The sequence below is a fragment of the Platichthys flesus genome, chromosome 12 (genome assembly GCF_949316205.1).
Source record: "Platichthys flesus chromosome 12, fPlaFle2.1, whole genome shotgun sequence".
In the NCBI taxonomy this organism is placed as follows: Eukaryota; Metazoa; Chordata; class Actinopteri; order Pleuronectiformes; family Pleuronectidae; genus Platichthys; species Platichthys flesus.
Window position 1 is genome coordinate 5,823,120 of NC_084956.1, and position 19,987 is coordinate 5,843,106.

The window sequence follows — 19,987 nt, forward strand, 5'->3', positions numbered from 1 at the left end:
ATTATTATCTCTAATTGATAGTCCTGGCTGTCTTTGGAAAAATTGGTGTTTTCTCTGATAGTTATGATCTCACCCTCTATTATAACCATCTTATAATGTTTTATTATAATTTGTTTTTATCATTTTCTAATCTGTATAGGTGCTCTTTTGTTTTGTGATCTTCAAACTGCTTTTGAATAGTTTCTTATTGTTTGCTTGTTTTTAACTCTTTCCTGTTGTTTGCCTCATATGTGTCGTCTCTAACTTGTAATGCACCTTGTGGCTGTTTTATGAATTTGAATTTGAAATAGACTTCATGTGCTCTAGTTTCTTTTTAACCAATCTGTACTTATTCTTCCTCGGGATAAAAAATTAAAGAAAATGTGTACGTAATAAAAACAATAAACTGCATAATCCAGATACAGGGTAACTTGTGGGAAATTAACAGCAATCAAGAGGCATCAACAATCACAACAGAATTGTGATGACAAGTGCAAAATGTACACAATAAACTGGAAATGGTTTACGAGAAGTGTAACTTGACTAGTTTAAAAATAAATATAGAAGTCCTGCTTTCCACTATTAGCATGATTCCCTCTCAGTCCCTACAAATGTAATTAATTAGCGGTGACAAGACTTTTATTTGTCACATGATTCGTATTTCATACCCACTAAATGATGCGTAGGAAACCACGTGTTCGCGGCGACACGGAGATTTCCGAGGGAGCCGTGAAGGCATCGCAGTGTAGAGCGGGTTCCCGTGGATCCAGAGACTCAGACCGGACCAGACCCGAGCTGCTCCACTGACCCGGGCCGCAGGTAGGACTCCCCGCTGAGCGGGTTCACCAGCTAACCGACCAGAACCGACCGCGAGCTCGAACTCAACCAACTCCAATTCAACTCCAATTCGAACTCGACCGGGAAAGACGGATATTTTAATCAGTGTCGCGTGCTGGTTCCTGGTGTCGCATCCCGCTCCTCTCCTCGCTGTCACGGGGGAGGTGTCGGGTTCGCGTTACCGGGTCCGCGCGTGTGTGTCTGCCCCGACTCCAGAGAGGCTGAGACCGGGGACCGTGAGCCCGCGGTGTGACGCTGAGCGGCGGCACGCGAGCTTCCTTTTGTTGACGGTTTCTGGCGGAATTAAATTTAGCGCCAACATGAAGCGTGCTCATATCCACGTTAGCTTAATGCTAGGTCAGTGTTAGCTTCACTCAGTGGGGGGGCTGAGGATCCACCTGCTGCCTGATGGATGAATCTAGAGAACATCTGTGTTTTTATATCCATGACAAACAGATGCGTTCACTGTCCTGATAGAGCTTGAAGGGATGGTTCCCCTGAAAATGAAAAGTCACTCATTATCTCCTCACCTGATGGAGGTGGTGGGTGAAAGTGTTTGAGTCCATAAGACACTGTCAGGAGTTTCAAGGGTAAACAGCGTTGTAACCCAATCCAATACGATTTAGGAAAAGGAATAAATAAATAATATAAACAACAGGAAATAATAATTTAGGGTAACAAATCGTGGTGTGAATGTTGCAAATTTGAATGTCAGGACTTGGACGTTATCACAGGAGCCGTATGGAGGAATTTTTTATGTTTTTTGTCTGTTGTGAGTTTGTTGTTATTGTTGTTCTTGTTGTTGTTATGTGGATTCAACACTTCACCCAACCTTCCATCGGCCCAGTGTTGAGGGGATAATTTTGGGGTGAACTACCCCTTCAATATGAATGTTTACTACCTATTGAAACATCTAATTATGTCCTCTACAGCTGCAGCTTTTCATTAATATGTAATTTTATTCAATCAGTTGCTCTGAAATGCCAGGAAGTGGTGAAGATGCATCTTTAAGTTTCCCACAGTCAGAGTTCTTTTTTTCAAATGACCTATTTTTCCTCCAGTAGCAGTACAGACACTAGGAAACACTCATTTTACATTGGTAGCTAGAATTGGACTCATTTAAGTTAACAATTCTCGTTACTGATGTAAAATGAGTATCCTTGTAGTTTTTGTTCTCCTAATTGAACAAAGGAGTTTATTTGTACATCTGTAATTTTAGAGCGTGTGACTCAGCCAAGGTCCAACAGCCCCTTTCAATTTAATCAAGCTGCACCAAGTTCCCCACTCTCTCAGATATCAGTTCCTTGTATGGGCTTGGTTTAGATCATTTCCTCAACATCCAGGAATAATTCCTATGAAATTCACTGGAATGTTAAATCTTGCAACGTTAAAGAAAGTGAGTTTCATAATTTAATGGGTTCTTCCCCTTCTGCCAAATTTCCGTGTTAATCTGTCCGGTAGTAAATGTGTAATCTTGATCAAAATCTAAAAAAAGGGGTTATTGGATTATAGGAATAGGTCACTTGCTGTCAATAGTTAAAAATTCTGGTAAATAACAGGATTAGAGAAATAATTGTGGCAATCTTGAATGAATTAATTTGAATTAAAGTGACATGGGGCACATGGAGGCTGTCGCTGCCCTCGGGGGGGCAAACCATGTGCGTGACAGGCAGCTTCAATGCAACGCTCAGTGGCAGCACGTGGTGAGCTGTTGTATCCGCCAGAAAAATGTTGTGTGAAGAGGGCGGTTGAAAAGGCTTGTTAGTGATGACTCAGAGCAGAAGTGTTTTTTTTTTTTTTTTTTTTTTATTGGGTGGCACAGATGTTCCTGTAGCAGTGTGGGTACAACCCCCCCCCCCCCCCCCTTATGTAAATCAGCAATACAAGTCACTAGTTTGCCCACATAGTGAATGTATTCATTTTGATATTTAATCTTCCGTATCACTTACAGAGGATTTGTGCTGATGTTGTCTTGCATGACCGTGTAGGGAATATTATTATTATAACTCCTCCACGTCACAAGAATCTCCCGGGCTGTGAGTTAGTCAGTGTTTCCTCCGTGTCAGACGTGTCAGACGTGTCAATGCTGTTTGTGAATCTCTTGACCCCTGAAGCAAGTCGCCCAGCGCGCCAGAATAGTGGCTTTGTTTTTGCATAAGCAGCTGATGGGACAGCAGCACCGGCCCACCACTGTGAGCGCACAGGAGCATCTGCTTTATAGGAGTGTGTGTGTGTGTGTGTGTGTGTGTGTGTGTGTGTGTGTGTGTGTGTGTGTGTGTGTGTGTGTGTGTGTGTGTGTGTGTGTGTGTGTGTGTGTGTGTGTGTGTGTGTGTGTGTGTGTGTGTGTGTGTGTGTGTGTGTGTGTGTGTGTGTGTGTGTGTGTGTGTGTGTGTGTGTGTGTGTGTGTGTGTGTGTGTGTGTGGTCCCACCTGTTTAGTTGCTGACTTGACCACCAGCGCTGAGCTCAAAGCAAGAAAGACGTGTGGTTTATTATTAGTACCAACGTTGGCTCAGTGAGGTGTTGATCTCTTGGCTGGTGGTGCCGCCTCGGTTGACCCCCCCCCCCCCCCCCCCCCCCCCCCCCCCCCAGGCCCAGAGTCTGACTCATTCAAACCCATCCTTGCTGTGAGTGTAATGGTCACACTGGTGAGATGAGTTGCTCCTCGGAGTTGCCAGTTTATCAGTCAGCTATTTAACCAGACCTCCAGAGCCCGCCCTGAAAAGACAGCCAGCAGGAGACCGGCTTTGTCCTCGCTGTCTCTGAGTGGCGGGAAATGATTTGAAGCACACAGCGTCGGGTGAGGCTGGAGACAATGGAGTCGACAAACCCCTTCACCCCACCCCACAGGGTTTCCCCCACAGGATTCACCTTAATGCTGCTTTCATTAGTTTCTCATGAAAGTCTCTCTTCCGCTCTCTGGGTCATGGTTTCCTGCTCTTATTTGTAAAACCATGATGACATCCCAATTCTGCAGAACACGACAATCTCTACGATCTAAGATTCAAGTTGTGTTAGTCAGACAACTTGAATCCAGGCACAGATCAGCATATCTTCAGGTCCTCAAATCACTGCTATGCAACGTACCAGATATATGTTAGGACTTCTAGGACCAGGCTGTTGAGCAACCTGCATTTTATGTGTGTGTGTGTGTGTGTGTTTGTCAATGTGTCGTTAATTCAAAGGAAGGATGTGCAATCGGAAACTTGATTGTCAGGCAGAGTTGTAAACTGCATGAATCATTACTGTACAGTTTTACGAGTTTTGAGGGAGGAAGCTTTTCTAAATGGTGTGACGTCCACAAAATGCTCGATGAGAACCTGACGGCCTTCAGAGGAAATGGGGTTGAATGGGGCTAATTCTGATTCAAATTCAGGGTGGTGTCGCTGTTTGACACCATTAAACCTTCCCCAAATTCCCATGGTTTTACCAATAAAACCAGCTAATTAAAAAATCACCCTGTGGACTACTTTTATATTTGTATTTTACGTTCTTTACATACTAAATTGAGCTTGGCGTGTTTGTAGCAACTTTTTCAAAATAAGAATAAATATGTCACAGCTAACGACATAAAGAGAAATGCCTCAATGTTATTAGTATACCCTGCTTGGTTCTATGAATGTCATTGCAGTCTCATACTGTTGAGACTTAGATAAGTGTTCGCTTTCCGTTGGTGCTGGGAAATGACCTCGAGAGAAAGAGTGAGCCTTCCTTCCTTTGATCACATGACCAGCATCAGCATGTTATGTGTGTCAGTCTGGGACTAAAGGCAGCCCTGTTAAACAGGTATTCCAATAAGATAATTATGTGGTTGTCCATTCCTATTAAGATTACACCCTCAGATATTAGTCACACAAACATTTAATTTCACTTTTTTTTCCATTTGTACCTCCCTAATTAGTTTTGTCTCCCTCCCTGTGCACTGCTTTCTTCACTTGTCTACAGTCAGATCGGACAGATGGTGTTACCAGCTACTTCTTTTCACCAGCCAGTAAAGAGCTTTTACTGGGAGAGTGTGATGTGCAAGAGGTTCAGACCCAACACTGGGACCAGCCAAGCGTTTGTTAGTCTAAACTACAGAGAACAAGACTGGGGATTTTTGGTTGGTAACATCAGTGTGTCAAAGTCACGCTATTTCTTTTTTTAATATATAAATCCCCCTAACTCCTCGTCTACTATACAAAAGGTCTGGCTGGTTACAAGTTGCTCTAAAAAGCCACAATTCCTTCTTGTACCTTTTGTGCTAAAATCCACCGGAAATACTTACTGTCAAGTAATGGAAACACATGTCATTAATTATTAATGTGAAAGCAGAGGAACCAAAAATGAGTGTGCCAATGTTATTTTAAATAATCTGTTGGTTTAAGCAGAGATTTGCTGTAAGGCATGGAAGGTTAGAGCTCAGTTCATTTCTGACCAACAGCAGATACATGTGGGAAGTCCTGCACTTTATGGTAAGAGGCCGTAAACGTTTGGGCACAACTGTGACCACTTCCCTAGTGGGATGGAAACCAGTTCAAACTCTTCCTGTTTGGCACGATTTGACGTCATTGGCGGAAGCAATAAATAGCTGTCTCTTATTTCTATTCACGCCGATGCCAAACTGGAGTTTTTTTTTCGTACCACTCTGTAGCCTACAAAGTGCCCGTGTGTGTGGTGGGCACCAAGTCAACACCGGGCAACTCATGCCAGTTGGCTTGTTTGGTTGAGAGGGGGATACCATACAGGAATCTGGGACGTGACTAAGGGAGTATATTTTAAAGTCCTAGTGTTGTCCCCTGGTAGAGAGAAATGTAGAGGGCACAGTGTTAAAAATACTGATCTGGGTATGGTTTTCTCAAAACTGGCAAAAGTATATAGGAGGCACACAGGGTGAGATGAATACCGGCTGCTCAGTGGGGTTAGGTTACACTAGTTGCTATTAGTTCAATGATATGTTGTCTGACTGCTCTGGGACCTGTTTATAACTCTAACCCAACGACCACACTCAAAGGTGGAGTGACAAGCCAGGCCTGACTTCGAGAGATATTGCCAGATAGGGTGATAATGGGGACACATCTTCAGAGCACATCTCCTGAGAGACATTCAAAACGTTCCACTTGTTTTACACTCACAAGTGACAGAGGATCTTCCATCCGTTTGGCTCACCAGGTTTTTTGAGACATAAACGGATATTGTCACATAGACATCAGTCCCATAAACCTGCCAGATTGTTTCCCCTATAAGACTTTGGAATTCTTCTCTCAGAAGTTGCCAAAGAAAGAGGAACGAAAATCCTCTCTCCAGATCCATGCCATAAATTATTTATTTCTCTCTTGCTCCGTATCCCATCCTCCCTCCAAGCGCCATCCAAATTTCATGGAAATCTGCTCTGTAGTTTTTGCACAACCCAGCTGACAAACCAACCAATAAAAAAAACATGGCCAGCCGCCAGGGGCAGAAACAAAACCCTCCTTGGAGGAGGTAATACGACTTGTCAGGGCTCCCTGGTGGTCACACCTTTTACTGCAGATGCTTCCAATTCTTACCCCGGTATTGCCTCTTAACCATTTCACTGATGGAGTGACCCATTGACCTTTCTGATTAATCTGTCCGTTCTACTTTTCATTCAGTTCGTGCCTGGTCTTGTGGTTAATCTCCGTGTAAGCATCCACCTATAGACTTGTTGATTAACATACCTTCTTCTGAATGCTGGACTCGTGCAGATCTTTCCCATAGACAGAGGTTTCTCAGAGTTAGACTCCACGCTCAGCCAAATTGGTGGAGTTTAGGAGGTGCATGTTAGTTAATGGCCTGTAGTGTGTGTGTGTGTGTGTGTGTGGCCAGCTTCATATAGGACCGTCTCTGTCCTCTCTGAGGGTAAACTCATGACCAGCCACATCAACCATTGGCTTCCTCGTGTCTGTCAGCAAAAATACACTGTGCTTTTTTTTAAGCGCTGCCAACCACAGTCTATTTATTGTGGAATAAATCAAATCACAAATGGCAATCTTATGTTTAAGAAATAGAGTCCGACTGGTTTTTCAAATCAGGCGACATAACAGTATCAGCATTGGTTTGCCAATACGAACTGATATGACCAAACTTTTATTTTTGAATCAACAGTACAGAAAATATCTGTTCTTATATTTACAGTTTATGTAAAAAAACATTTTCTTTATTCAAATTCTGGCCTAGATTAACGCCTTTGTCATAAGGGTTTGATAACAGCATGTAATGAGTGATTGCCATAAAAAAATGTATGTATTGAAATATATTAGTATCAGAAAAAGTTTTAACTTCCTAATATAGGTATCGGCATGGACCCCGAATACAGATATTACACCAGCTCCAGTGTCCATCACTTGTTTCCATGTTTTTTTATTAGCCCTCCCTTTGGCAGGAAAGTGTCACGTTACCCGAACATGTTGTCGAGCATAAGAGCAAAATAAATCATCTCATTGCTCTGCTTGTGGTCAAAAGCTTTTGTGAGCTTATTATAATGGGTGGTGGTGTCTGTGTGTGTCCTTTTTAGAGCTGTTGTATTTAAGAAGTCATGATCCAGGTATTTAATGAGACAACCTTAACTTTGCTCTGAATTATTTGGCTTGATTTAATGCCAATGGGTCTGTGTGTGTTTTCCTTTTATAAGGAAGTGTGTTGAGGAAAAGGTTTTTCTGTTTAGAGAAGGTGTCACACAGCTATCTGAGCACATGTCTTCCATCACATCCAGGGGGAGAAGATGCTCGGAAGGAGGGCAGCAAGAGCATGAATAAAGACTGAATATGAAAGCAGAATAACATGGGAAAAATATGGATGGGGAGTCATAGATGAAGCCAAGGGAGCAACAGACTTGAAAGTAATAAAAAAGGTTTAGAGGACAAATGGTCGTTGCAGCGAGGTGAGAAATTCGCAGACAGGAGGAAATCTAAGGGAGGGAGTGGAGGGAGAAATTAAGAAGCCCCGGGTGTGTGGATTGAAAACTGAGATGGTATGTAGAGCAGAACAGATGAGTTCACTCCAGAATATTTTGGACTAATGCAATCTGGAAAAACAAACCCTTCACCTTCTCGTCTCAGCTGCTTCTTGTTCTAACCTCTAGTTTCCATCTCGCATGATTGTTCAATCCTCGCAGCTTTCTTCTCGAAGGGTCTCACCCCAATGCCCTCTGTTTTCTTTTTTTCATTTTTTGAGTGAAAGACATAAATCCGGGCGTTGACGTTCTACGTGCCAGAGAAATGTGTAAATGTGTAGAAGAGGTTGGACGTTGGAGAGAGAGAGAACGGGGTGTTTTGAGGTAAAGGGGCGGAGGGATGGACTGTGAGATACACAGAGGGGCTGGTCTAGTGTGCAGCAGACGGTGGGGTGTCAACCTACTAAACCTCTGGATGGTATAAAACGCAACATGGGCCGCTTGTTCAGCCTTTGTTGCATCTGACCAGAGGAAAGAGGAGGTGCCCCCCCCACCCCCTGTACTGATTACTGTGAGTAAGATGATGGAACGTGACTTTAATTTGTGAGCAGAAACTTTCTCACATGTTTTGGTACTGTGATGTTTGTCTTGTGAGTTTTGTAACTTTTTGTGCAACTTCACCACAAACCAGTTAGAATTATTTGTGTCCTGTTGTGTTTGAACTCCTTGTGGAGCTTTTTCTCAGGGTAACAAACTAAAGCTGAAACTTGGAGAGTTGTTAGTGTTTTGTGTTGTGTTGTGAAATTTGAGGTTATCTCCCACTGCTGCTGGCATGATGCCACCAAAATGGGAGCATACTGGTAGTTTTTGCATTAATTAGTTTACTGTGCCCGTTCAAATTACATTATTCAATTTCCCATTATTGAATTGCTGCGACGGTCTGCACATACAGGCGGTGCTAAACTAAACTAAATCTAAATGCGGGAGAGGAGGGGACAGATGGCAGCCGATGATTAAAGGTTAGAACCCATTTGTTATCTGTGTATTTCAGACCTGGTGCTGCGCTGATCCAACTCTAACTGAACACGTGCCCCCGCCTCACCAACAGCAGCCATGACGGCCATCAACGCTCCTCGAGACAAGTAAGAGCAACTCTTAAAGGAAGGACATTCCTTTGTCAAAATCCTCGATGGACAGCTTGATGTGTTTTCATTTTCAGCTTCATTGTGTACAAAAGGGTTTTGGACGGGACCCAAACGAAGGCCGTGATCTAAATTGTTGATAAGACGTTGAGTGACTTAATTGATGTGGTTTTGCTGTGAACTTCCTTTTTGTCTTTTTCCCAGATACAATGCAGTCTGGATAATTTTCTTCATCCTGGGTCTTGGAACCCTCTTACCATGGAATTTCTTCATGACGGCGACAATGGTGAGTTAGGCAACGGCTTCAAACCTCTTGAGAATTTTTTTCATCTGTCCTGCTGGTGGCCTGGAGGCAGTGACGAGTTAATTAAATAAGTTGGACTCCATTTGGACAAAGGTCACCTAACTTAGAGAAAATAAAGATGTTTGTTTACCTTTCTCTCCAAATCCACCTGGTTTCACTCAGGATGTCTGACCTGACCCCAACCAGGTGGATTTACATGAGAGCCCCTCTAATCCCCCACCACTATTGTTCTTGAGCCTTAAAGGGTTAACTTCTCAAAATATGGAATTTCTGTTTAATTTTCCTGGCAGACTTCATTTGGTTCCACCCTGAGGAAGGTTTTTGTTGTAGCTCAAATGGCTCAAACCACATAAATACGACTGTACTGAGCAAGTAGACGTACAAATGGAACAATCTATAAATGAAAGATAAGGGTTTCACATCAGCTTGAATGCGTCACATGTTCATTTGTAGAATGTGGATATTTGTGGTATCTTGTCTCTCAAAAGTAAAATCACGAGCTTTTTCATCAAGCAACCTCCCACTTTGTTTATATTTACACCAAGTTGGCTGTTTATTAGCAGTCCTGCAGTTCGTCATACCGCCGTGAAGACCCAGTTGTTTAAACCTGGGATGTTGACTAGATAGATTCATTTCCTTGTTGGCCTCTTATGCAAATTACACTGATGCAACACAAAGCTGTGAATCCACATTCATTGGATTATGGTTCACTTCAATGGCTACATTTAGGGCTGATGACCATTGTTATAAAAATGCACACCCTTCTTTCGTTTCTCTCCAGTACTTCACCAGCCGGTTGAAGGACCCGCCCACAGATCTCTCCACCAATGTCTCGGCGAACAGCACGATGGAGGGCGTGGACACTCGGAATGTGCTGGAGTCCAAGTTCAACAACGTGATGACTCTTTGTGCCATGGTGCCCCTGCTCATCTTCACCTGCCTCAACTCCTTCATTCACCAGAGGTATTCACCCGGCTGCATTAGTGACACGTTCACACCGAGGACAATAAACCCAACGTGTCGGACAAATGAACACAAACATCAGTGTGATTAGAACAAACTTAAATGACAGAAATCATCTTTGGATAAAAAGCATGCACTTATGGTGAGGTTTGTGATCTGTACTCCAGCCAGCCACCAGGGGGAGATCAAGATGATTTGGCCTCATTCACTGTCATATCTTCTAACATGAGTTAAACCTGAAGATCACAACATCTGCTACAACATCAGTAGCATCTCTGTTCTGTCCACCATCTTTATTTCTGCTGTTCTTTCTACCCCCCACACTACTTATCTTTTGCCCCCCCTCAGCCCACTGTAGGTAACATGATCCTGTTATGTGAATGAGGGTCTGTGTTCCTCCAGTTTGTTTGCTTTAATTAAGTTGGATTGGGAGAGATCTGGGGTGGACCCCGACCCTGGCCAACTCTTCCCCTGCACAAACACACCCAGGAATGCTTTTTATGTTCTCAGCTTCACCCCATCCTCTTCTTCTTCATCATCGTCTTCATCGTCTTCATCTCCCCTCCAATCTTTGCCTCTGTTCTTCTTCTCCTGCTGTCCCGCTCACCCTCAATATTCTCACTTCATTTCTGCTGACCGTTTTTTCTTGCCCTCATGAACACAGGCCTTTGTAAACCGACACAGCTTCTCTATTTCCATTTTCTTCAGCCTCTCTGTCGGAGTGACTTCAGCAGAAAATTTTTCAGATGAATAAAAACTCTGTTTCTAGTATAAAGGGAACATATTTCTGATTTGAACTTTGTTTCACATGGAATCATTCTTCATCATCAGTCTTTTGCTCTTGATTTATTCTCCATTATAAGACAAATAGTTGACAGTTGGTTAAATTCACTTTAAACATCCTATATTTATATTTAAAGGACTTACTTTTTAAATTAACTCCTCAAGCATCATTAAATGTTTATGGGTAATGTTTTGACCCGTGGTTTCGGATGGTTGTGTTTTGCTGGTTATACATTTTTTGAATTTCTCTCTTGTTTCACCCTGTGTGTCTCAGGATTCCTCAGAAGCTGCGGATCTCCGGCAGCCTGACGGTCATCCTGGTGGTTTTCCTGCTGACGGCTGTCTTCGTCAAGGTGGACATGGCCCCAATGACCTTCTTCACCGTCACTATGATCAAAATTATCTGCATCAACTGTGAGTTTCCAAATACCTGATGGATATATGATTCTTCTGTATTCAACCTATTTAACAGCAGGGACATTTCTAGACCTGTTTACTTTAGTTTCTATAAAGTCTTTGAGAAAACGACTATCTCAGTCAACTCAGTTAACATTTTCCTAAAGAGTTTGATCTTAATGGCTTCAAGTCTTCTTCGATACAGCACGATGTTCATTTTGCAGCATGGTATGCATCAGGTTGTGGCTACAGTATGATTGACAGCTAGTACTGCCCAATGGGTGTAGGTTGAAGGTGAACAGTTCCCACCCCCTGCTCATCCAAATATGGTCAATTTTTTTTTTTTTTTAAAACAACATAATGGCGCTGGACGATCATGAGTCTTAAAATCAACGACTCTCAAACCATTGGGGGGGGGCGGGGGTGTCGCCACTCATAACATCATTCCTCTGGTCATGATTGCTCATTTCCCTTTTGAATGTGTGGTCTAACCAATCAGTAGCAAATGAATTATCCATCTCAAAGATGTGACCTCAAACCTACACTAGTGAGGTTGGACATCAGCAGCTCTTCACGTGTGCAGCTGTGTGGATCTCATCCAAACTGATTTTGTAGGAAGACGATGTCGACCGTCCACAAAGCTCCGATTGTTGTTCCTCACTTTTCTCTAGCCAGCGTAAAGACGAGACACTTGTATTTGGAAACTGCACATCTCACACAGCCTGACAACAGAGGCACATTTAACTCTGTGAGGTGAGACTAAATATATTTAAAATATAGTTTAATTCACAGCAGCACAGCCTCCATCACCTTCCTGACATGAGCATCTTGACGTCATTTCCATGTGGAACTCGAGCAAATGATTAGTTCCACGTGTGTCTTCTTCTTCTTTGATCAAATTATTCTGCATCCACTGTGTTGGGGAAAGTCCCTCTCATATGGGCACACACTCACACACACACACACACACACACACACACACACACACGCGCTGTTGCTCGATGCTGAGCTTCAGAACACAATCTGAAAATCTCGCTGAGTTTGTTTATTTTCTATGTGACCATGAGCAGCAGGGATAAGCTCACCCCCCTCCCTGTCCCCTGTTGGGCCAGCCCTGACCCCCAGATCCTCGGGAGGATCAGCCCATCATGTTTCATTTAGAGGGGAGCACATTGTGACCTTGAAGCTTTGATATCAGCAGTGGCACATTCCTCTTTGTGGACACATGTTGCAAGATTTCTGCAGCTAATTAAAATCGAATACTTGTTGTATACACTGTAGTAATCTACTGGTGGGAGGCAGGTTTGTGTCTCTCTGGCTGTGTGTAAGTTGAGATAAGGAAAGTAAGATATTATTTAAGAGTTACATAAAACATTTGCTACATGTTTTTAGAAATCACCTCACTGGTTGTACATTTTTCAAGGGGCCTTTTTCCTGATTCTGTGGGACAATGAGTTTATTTTTGACTCTCATTTTTGTCTCTCATTCTTATTAATGCTCCTCTTGTCTCCTCTGTTGCTGCTCAGCGTTCGGGGCGGTTCTTCAGGGCAGCCTGTTCGGGCTGGCGGGGTTACTGCCCGCCTCCTACACCACCCCCATCATGAGCGGACAGGGGCTGGCCGGCGCCTTCGCTGCTTTCTCCATGATCTGTGCTCTGGCCTGTACGTGTCTCACACAGTAGCGATGGTGCTACATATAACAAAACTGCTGCATGTCCTGCAGTTTAATGATTTTCACAACGATTTGTAATTTAACTGCTCATAAGATATAAAGTGAAAACGGATTTAGAATATGTTTGCATTAAATGACCTTGAAACAAGCAAATATACACATACCTTTGAATATTAAATGTGTTTTCATTATTAATTAGTTTATTGGGAAGTTCAGCCAAAGATTAAGTCATCAGAAATAACAGCATTTTAGGCTGCTCTTTGAATTTGGCCTCTTACAGTGAATAATTAGGAAAATAGATTTAGTTCCTCAGAATTCCCTTTGACTCTTGATATTTTTCTCCGAGCTGCTTCACCAGACTTCACAGGAAATGACACATTAGCTGGTGAAGCTGTGAGGGAGAGTTTATGGAATCCTCAGTGGTCCGCAAGAAGAACTTTATCATCGAAATTAATACTTTAGGATAGTTTTAAAAACACACGTATGATTCTATGTGCCTTGTTTTTGTGTGCAGCTGGATCGGCCCTCCAGGACAGTGCGTTTGGTTACTTCATCACTGCCTGTGTTGTTATTTTTCTGGCCATCATGTCCTACCTCGCCCTGCCCAGGATGGTAAGACCTTATTACAAATAGTTAAATTGTTGTTTTTATCGTGCGGTGTTGGTTTTACAACCAATTTGGACAGAACTCTGTAAACTCCCGATAAGATTTGAATTCCTCCAGAGCCTTTGAGGAGAAAGGAAACACCTGATATTCGAAGTCTACAGCCTCTCAGCCAACACGCTGTACCCCCCTAATCATTGCTCCACTGGCTCAGTCCACTCGACTCATCATCACCGCTGTTGTTGGTTTTGTCAACAGGAGTTTTTCCAGTACTACACAGAGAGCAATAGATCCAGACCATCCGAGGATGAAGAGAACAAGTTGGACTTTCTCAAAAATGGTACAAATCATGTTATATATGCTCTGAGATCTTGTGCATGCACCCGATGAAACTCAACTCCACTCGTCACTCGGACAAAGCAATGGAAGCCAGATGTTTTTGTTTCTCATCAGAAAGTCCAGCAGAGAAGCGACCGGTGGTGAGTCTGATGGAGGACGAGGCCAAACCCAGCGTGTCTGTGATAAACATCTTCAAACAGGTGAGAGAAAGATGACAGTCTGTGGTTCAGTTAGAAATGCAGAGCAGCTACACACGCAGCGTTTACCACCGTCCACCTGTGGTTGCATCACTTTGATAACGTGCTCCGATGCTCTCTGATCAGATCTGGGTGATGGCCCTGTCGGTGTGCTTCATCTTCACCGTCACCATCGGAACCTTCCCAGCTGTGACCGTCGACGTCAAGTCCACAGTAGCAAACGGAGGCGGCTGGGGTGAGTCTCTGTTTCCTCCATTAGCACAAAGACCAGTGACTCTGTCCACCTGACAGAGTCGAGAGTGTGTTTGGTCCTTTTGTCTTCAAACGTTTCTGCTCAAACTTATTTGGTTTGATTCAAGGCTGAAAAACTGTTGAATCCTCGTCTCACACAGAAAGTTGGGTCACTCTGTCAAGGCAGATGTCTAATTTTAATGTTAACGAGTTTCAAGACCAATCAAAAACCATTTCAATTACTTCATCTCCTTATTATTTATCATTTAAAAAAACTGGTAACTGTCTCACACAGGCAATGAAGCACAACCGTGTTAGAAAGCTTCGGGCTACAGTTGTATTGACTTTTACTCTACTGTGTATTTTTCCTTCTCTGCCTCTGCTTTATTCTTTATATATAAATATGAAAGCTGCCCATGAAAATACAGATATATACATTCTAGTTCTTTGCACATACCAGCATCTCCTATGAGGAAAACTGAAGCTGTTATATCATCCTGTAGTGTTGTGAAGCTCTGTAACGTTAGCAGCTTTCTCCCTGGAGGATTCCAGAAGCTGTTGTTGGCCTGGACTCACAGGATCTGGAGTCACAGGGGGAAAAGTATCAAAACAACAAAGTAGCAAGAAAAGTTTGTTAGGATCTTTTGATACTTGTCAGCATCGTGACTCAGGGTCACAGCTGGAATCCTCGGTAGCAGCTGTGAATCCAAACCGACAGCAGGGAAGGAGAAAGCTGCAAACGTTCAGATCAGATGTTCATATGAGGTTGTTGTTTTTAGTTATTTTTCCAAGTATTTGCAGAATTGTTTTCTAACAACAGATTTTTGTTTTGCTCCTTCTTCAGATTTGTACTTCATCCCTGTGTCATGTTTCCTCCTCTTCAACGTGATGGACTGGGCTGGCAGGAGTCTGACGGCCGTCTGTATGTGGGTGAGTTCTACACAAATGAGCTGTTTCATCATCCAGCTCGGTTCCAGTGAGGTCACATCGTAACAGAGCCGGGATCGAACCTTCACTTAGTTTATTGACTCATTGATCCGGCTTCAGGACACAGGGATTCCAGATCGTATCTGACATTTCATAACATGTAGTACACGATAATAATAACCACCGCGTCGACTTTATCACCTCGCACAGTCTGATAAACGAGCCGATCCAGTGATGTATGTTGTTTATAATCTCAAAGTCCATTAGAAATGACCACATCAAAATATTTAGTGGGATCTGCTGTTTTTCTTGCTGGTGCTGGAAACCCACTGGTTGGCGTTTAAATGAAAGACTCAGCCTGCGTAAATGTTTACATGTAGATAAATCTGCCATGAGTGGAATGGAGTAAGGAGTGAAAATAGAGAAGACATATTTTACCATTGAGATCAGATTTGTTTTAGAGAGAGGAGTCTGGATCAAGTTCATTTTTGAATTCTTCAGTTGGGAAGGTTTCTGAGCTGTGACCAGAAGCAGAGAAACTCTTCCTGCTGCTCTCAGTCTCATTCTGTGGGTAGTTTAGGCGGCAGGTTTTGCCGCCTAAACTACCCACTGTGCCTCGCCCATGGTTTGGTTGGTTGGAGATGTGGGTGTGCTCCTATGAGTCAACTGTGTGTAAAGGAAGTGGTTTGGGTGTCGTGCTGGTGAATTGTATGGTGGTTCTGTGACGCACTCTGTGAAAGACGCTGCCAGCTCAGATGTTGGTGAACAACTGAAAAGCCTGGAGCTCTTCTACACATCTGTACACCTCTGGCTGTGAGTGTATTTATAGAGTTTTTTTGTTATAGTTTGTTTCCAGCTGATTTTTAGCTGATACCTCACCTCCTATAATCTCTATAAACAGATTCTGCATGTGAATATGTAGAATCTGTGAGCGTCTGCTTTTTAACTGAACAGCCATCAGAATATTAATGTAGATGGATGTCAGACAAAATGTTTTCTGGATCTAAAACACCCGCAAACACAATTCTGTTTGTTTTATAATTAGAAACGTTTGACTCCTGGGATTTACATAAACTTGTCCGACTGGAAACTGTGCGTCAATCCGAAGAGTCCGGGTGTTGATCTCTGTTTACAACACACGACCCAAAATATTGTCCGTTGCCCAAAGAAGCTCCTTTATCTTCAGATATATTCAGATTTCTCCTCCTTATACTTCATTCTCCTCATTTGGTCTTGTCACTTTCGAATAAAACGATAATCATCAGGCTTTTGTTTTTTTACTCGTGTCTTTCTGGTCTCAGCACAAGTTCAGTCCACTGTAAAACTAAATCTAGAAACAGATCAACAATCAGGTCTGAGTTTCCTGCGATCCACAGGAAATCATCAAATGGAATTAAGTCTCCCAGAACAAGCTGACTAGAGTTCGTCAACACAGTGTGACCTGAGCAGGAATGCAGCCTCACGGGGGCAGATAGCAGGAGTCAGCTGCTCCACCACCATGTGAGATCATTTATCCTCATCATCAGGAAACAGGATCCGGACGGTTCCCTCTGAGCAGAGAGGACGTGGAAATATGAGATTAGCTTTACCGTTCAAAATATTAACTCCAAATTTGATATAATACATTTAAAGCTGATAAATCTAAATGTTTTAAACCATGTTCATGTTAAAACATACAAACACACATTAGTTTTTAGTGCATCCAAAGTTCAATCGATTCAATTTATCTATTAAAGGTCATAAAATTTAGAAAATGTGCGTCACATGTTCCCAGAAACAAGCTGAGGATTGAAAACCACTGAATATGCTTTAGTATTATCTTGATAAATAACTTGATTTAACTAATGGAGTGATGCACCACTTGTTAAAGATTCCCCTTCTCAAACACACACAAAGTAAAATCACCTAAATGTTGTTTCTCTCTCTCTCTCCTCAGCCGGGTAAGGACAGCCTCTGGCTTCCCGTCCTCGTGGGTCTGCGTGTCGTCTTCATCCCCCTCTTCATGCTGTGTAATGTTCAGCCGCGCTACTACCTCCCTGTGTGGTTCAGCCACGACGCCTGGTACATCATCTTCATGATCTTCTTCTCCTTCTCCAACGGATACCTGGCCAGTCTGTGCATGTGCTTCGGACCCAAGTAAATCCCACACAGACTCACACACAAACACACACAATGTTTAAGAGTGAACCATGTGATCTTAATGAATTCCCTCCCTGTGTTGTGTGTGAACAGGAAGGTGCCGCAGCACGAGGCGGAGACGGCGGGGGCCATCATGGCCTTCTTCCTGTCCCTGGGCTTGGCGTTGGGCGCCGCGGTGTCGTTTGCTTTCCGGGCCATGATCTAGAACCTCCAGCAGACCCAGAGCAGACGAGCCCGGCCTCCAACAACCTCCACCGCCATGAACCTTTCAACATCCGGACTAACTGAGCCCCTCGGCCTGAGAGGAGGCAGCAGAGCCGAGCGGAGGACCAGGACCGCCTCGTCTCATCCAGACAACATGGCATCAAAATGAGCTGAAAAGTTACTGATCTGTTTTTATTTGCTCCAAAAACATAAGCTGTTGTGGTTTTTATGTTTGTTTTTATTGTTTTGTATCAATGCTACTGATCAAAGAGGCTGTTTTCTCTGAGATGAAACCAAAAGATAAAAAAAAAAAAATTCCGTTGAAGTGAACTCGCGTAGAAGACGACTGAAAGTTTCCAATGTTCCAGACAGAGAACAAAGACGTTCTGCACACTCAGCATCAAAGAGCCCTCGTTTATAAACCCTTTGCACAAAACTATAGAAGAATATTGATAATTGTGTTAATGAAGTTGGAGCATTTTCTTTTTTTTTGCTTTTTTATAATTCACATGAAGTCACGTGGGTGTGCAAATGAACTCAACACATTTGAAACACTGCAGGTGTTCGGCTCGTCTACGTCAGCTTGAACACTTCAGCTCATTGGTTAGTGAACCGGGATCCTCCACGTTTGTTTTCAAACAACAAGCAGGACGTCGCTCGGCCGTGACTGTTGCAGCTTTTAACTCTGATCAAGCCAAATACACAAAGACGTGGGAAAACGAGGAACTCTGGAGGGAAGGTCACGACCCCGCAGAGCCGCTCCGCTCCCTCCATCTGCTTCAGCGTCGCTTCAGTTTGTCAATGAATGTAACACGGACTGAATCCTGCAGAGGAAGTTTAAATAGATCACATGGGCCGTTCACCTGCCCTCTGAATGTTCATTGTGAGTATCGGTAAAAAAATTCCTCTCCTGTAGTTTTATATGAAGTTTGACCACTATGTCTGTTTATCTGGACACGCCCTCTGTCCCGCCCTCTGTCCCGCCCTCTGAGGTCCTCGTCTTCTTGTCAGGACGCGTGACGTCTCCCTGAAGGAACGCACCAAGTATTTTTGAACGCAGCGAGAAGTTGTCGAAATGTGCCATAATGAGTTAGTGAGACTTTTTCAACCTCACTCTGCCTTTTTGTTTTGTTTTTGTGTCTGTGTCAATTTTTCCTTCAAACATGTTCTCGTGTGGGATGAGAACTTATACAAGTAGTTATTAGTTCATTTATGTTTTAATGAATGAAGGTGGATAAAAAGCCGTCCGCCTGTTGGTGTGATATTTTGGTCTCTTTTGGATTTTTGTGGCTTTTTAATAAAAAAAAACCTTGTCTGCTTTAGTTCTACACAGTTTTCATGAAGCCAGCAGCGGCCATCATCATAGCTCGTTTGTCTGAAAGCACAACGTGGGTCTGTTTGTCGGACCGTGGAAATGTTACTTTAAATTGCAGCTTCAAACAGTTAAGTGATAAAATAAAACTGTATTTTTAAAACTCTGGCTCCTCCTGTTGGTTTTTTGTGGAAACGCATTCGTCTGTGTGCGATTATCACTGTTGATACCAAGAGCTTTGAAAAGACTAAGTATGATCTGGAAAAATGCATCTGGTTTTTAACCCTTTTTAAAATTAATTTTAATTGTAAGTCGCCTTCAATAGTCGTCAGATAAAAGCAGGGTTCACACACATTTTGAACTACTTATATTTTGAGCTTATTTCTTTTAAAAGCATATGAATTATTTAAAACTCAGCGTAAACGAACCACATGAAAATATGAATATAAGAAATTTCAAGGAATTCTCAAACTTTTTTTTCAACCACTTTTCCAGGCCTGGAAATATTTTTTTTACAATTCCATGACTTTTCCAGGTTTATGAAATAAACATTCACACATTGAAATAAGATACACCTCATAATGAAACATTAGACTGCAACTAACGTCTGCATCACAGTTTAATCCGATTATTTTCTTGATTCATTTGTAAAACTTCAGAAAGGAGCACATCAAGTGACACCTTCAAGATTTAGTCAACCTTTTGTTACTGTACTTAGTCTAAACTGTCAATTCACAGAAGACGACAGTGGCAGATTGTAGTGAAGTAAATTAAAATACTTGAGTTACGTCAGCTTTATAAAGCAGCTGCATCACTCAGCTGATAACAGATGATTTCTGCCGTGCGCTGCTGCTGCATGTGACTGAATAATGAAGTTAGTTCAACTGTGTCCAGGAGACACGGACAGAAAACGCTTTCAGCCTCCTCTTCCTCATCCTCCTCGGTGACCTCTGTGTGAACTCTCACCTTCTCAGTATTTACTGTGATGAAATGGAAATATTCCACATTGTGACAGAGAAATATAAGATTTTAACAGTCGAACTATAGAGTTGAGAACTTTGTGCTCAGTT

The 19,987-nt window shown here is 42.8% G+C and overlaps 1 protein-coding gene across 2 annotated transcripts; it reads left to right on the top strand.

The window, feature by feature from the left end:
- Window positions 1-688: 688 nt before the first annotated feature.
- Window positions 689-19,083, top strand: LOC133966125 (equilibrative nucleoside transporter 1-like). Of its 2 annotated transcripts, none has more exons than XM_062400887.1 (13): window positions 689-798; window positions 8,758-8,848; window positions 9,053-9,134; window positions 9,934-10,115; window positions 11,173-11,312; window positions 12,821-12,955; window positions 13,480-13,577; window positions 13,827-13,908; window positions 14,022-14,107; window positions 14,231-14,339; window positions 15,180-15,265; window positions 17,199-17,398; window positions 17,495-19,083. In XM_062400887.1, the coding sequence occupies exons 2-13, from the start codon at window positions 8,820-8,822 to the stop codon at window positions 17,604-17,606; spliced, it is 1,341 nt and encodes a 446-aa protein (XP_062256871.1). In that variant the 5' UTR covers window positions 689-798; window positions 8,758-8,819; the 3' UTR covers window positions 17,607-19,083. The 2 variants fall into 2 exon arrangements, with proteins under 2 accessions (XP_062256871.1, XP_062256872.1); XM_062400888.1 differs by lacking the exon at window positions 689-798 and adding an exon at window positions 8,218-8,277.
- The last annotated feature ends 904 nt before the right edge of the window (window positions 19,084-19,987 follow it).

Excerpts from the sequence above, each read along its gene's own strand:
- LOC133966125 (XM_062400887.1), top strand. The coding sequence starts at position 8,820 with ATGACGGCCATCAACGCTCCTCGAGACAA. Across the intron at positions 8,849-9,052 it reads ATCAACGCTCCTCGAGACAA|ATACAATGCAGTCTGGATAA; the intron begins GTAAGAGCAACT and ends TCTTTTTCCCAG. Across the intron at positions 13,909-14,021 it reads GTTGGACTTTCTCAAAAATG|AAAGTCCAGCAGAGAAGCGA; the intron begins GTACAAATCATG and ends GTTTCTCATCAG.